General features: G+C 32.6%; 2 protein-coding genes across 2 annotated transcripts; both read left to right on the forward strand.

Annotated features, from left to right (window-relative positions):
* Nucleotides 1-225: 225 nt before the first annotated feature.
* K452DRAFT_240036 (uncharacterized protein) lies at nt 226-384 on the forward strand (the record flags this gene model as incomplete). The annotated part of the gene is made up of 1 exon (XM_033537774.1): nt 226-384. A coding segment is annotated over one exon (159 nt), but the record flags the coding sequence as incomplete, so codon positions are not given.
* Nucleotides 385-459: 75 nt separating this feature from the next.
* On the forward strand, nt 460-1,137 carry K452DRAFT_340150 (uncharacterized protein; the record flags this gene model as incomplete). Its single annotated transcript, XM_033545333.1, has 2 exons — nt 460-730; nt 851-1,137. 2 exons carry the CDS (start codon nt 460-462, stop codon nt 1,087-1,089), a joined length of 510 nt encoding a protein of 169 aa, XP_033390793.1. The 3' UTR covers nt 1,090-1,137.

Genomic DNA, 1,137 nt, shown 5'->3' on the forward strand with positions numbered 1-1,137 from the left:
ACAAAGAAGATATCGATGAACTATATACAAACTTTATTCCTCTAAACTTACATAGATGAACTGTGGCAGATTTTAGAGCAAGGGATATAGAGGTCGAAGTTAAAATAATCAATGGTATAGAGGAGGTTAGAGTTATAAATTGGAGACTAGATATACGTGAACACGCTATGTATTTACATGAGATGTTCGTATATGTAAGAAACCACCCTCTTTAGAGAAAAAAAAATTTTTTTTATATTGCATCCTGAGGTTTATATACTAATTATACCAGGATTCGGTATAATAAGTACTACAATATCAGCTAACTCTAATAAATCCGTATTCGGTTACATCGGTATGGTCTATGCCATGATGTCAATTGGAGTTTTAGGATTTGTAGTATGAAGTCATCACATGTACACTGTAGGTTTAGATGAACAAGGGAGTTTAATTCTTTACTCTCAACTTATTGTAACTAAAATGGAAATAGCAGATGCCAAAGGTAAAACTGATAATAAGATATCGCTTAGTTTGGATGAAACTAAAGAGATTATATTTGGTAGTCTTTTAGGGGATGCTAAATTAGAAATGCCTCCGAGAGGTCTGAACGCTAGATTTGGATTCACACAAGCTGAATTTCAAAAGGACTATTTTATAAGCGTATCTAGTTCTTTATCTGCAATATGCTCTGGAAAATATAGAGAATCTTCTTATTTAGATAAAAGAACAGGAAAAACTTATAAATCTTTAAGTTTTTGAAGCAGAGCTTTACCTATTTTAACTGAGTTTTACCATAAGTTTTATGTAGGTAAGATAAAAATAGTCCCTTTAGACTTATCATTGCTAACTCCTCTTGCTCTTGCGCACTGAGTAATGCAAGATGGGGCGCGTGGAACATCTAAAGGGTTATATTTATGTACAGACAGTTTTACACACGCAGATGTTAAACGGCTTACTCAGTATTTAATAGATACGTACAATCTTAAATGTTCAATACACAAAGCTGGAGGAAACCATCGTATTTATATTTTAGCCAAATCTGTGGAAACTGTTAAAAATCTTATTTTACCTTATATGCATAAATCAATGGTATATAAGTTGGGAGTCTAGCTAACTCCATCAACGTCGTCCATATTTGTAAAAGTATGGTGTATAATT

The sequence above is a fragment of the Aplosporella prunicola genome (genome assembly GCF_010093885.1).
Source record: "Aplosporella prunicola CBS 121167 unplaced genomic scaffold K452scaffold_282, whole genome shotgun sequence".
In the NCBI taxonomy this organism is placed as follows: domain Eukaryota; kingdom Fungi; phylum Ascomycota; class Dothideomycetes; order Botryosphaeriales; family Aplosporellaceae; genus Aplosporella; species Aplosporella prunicola.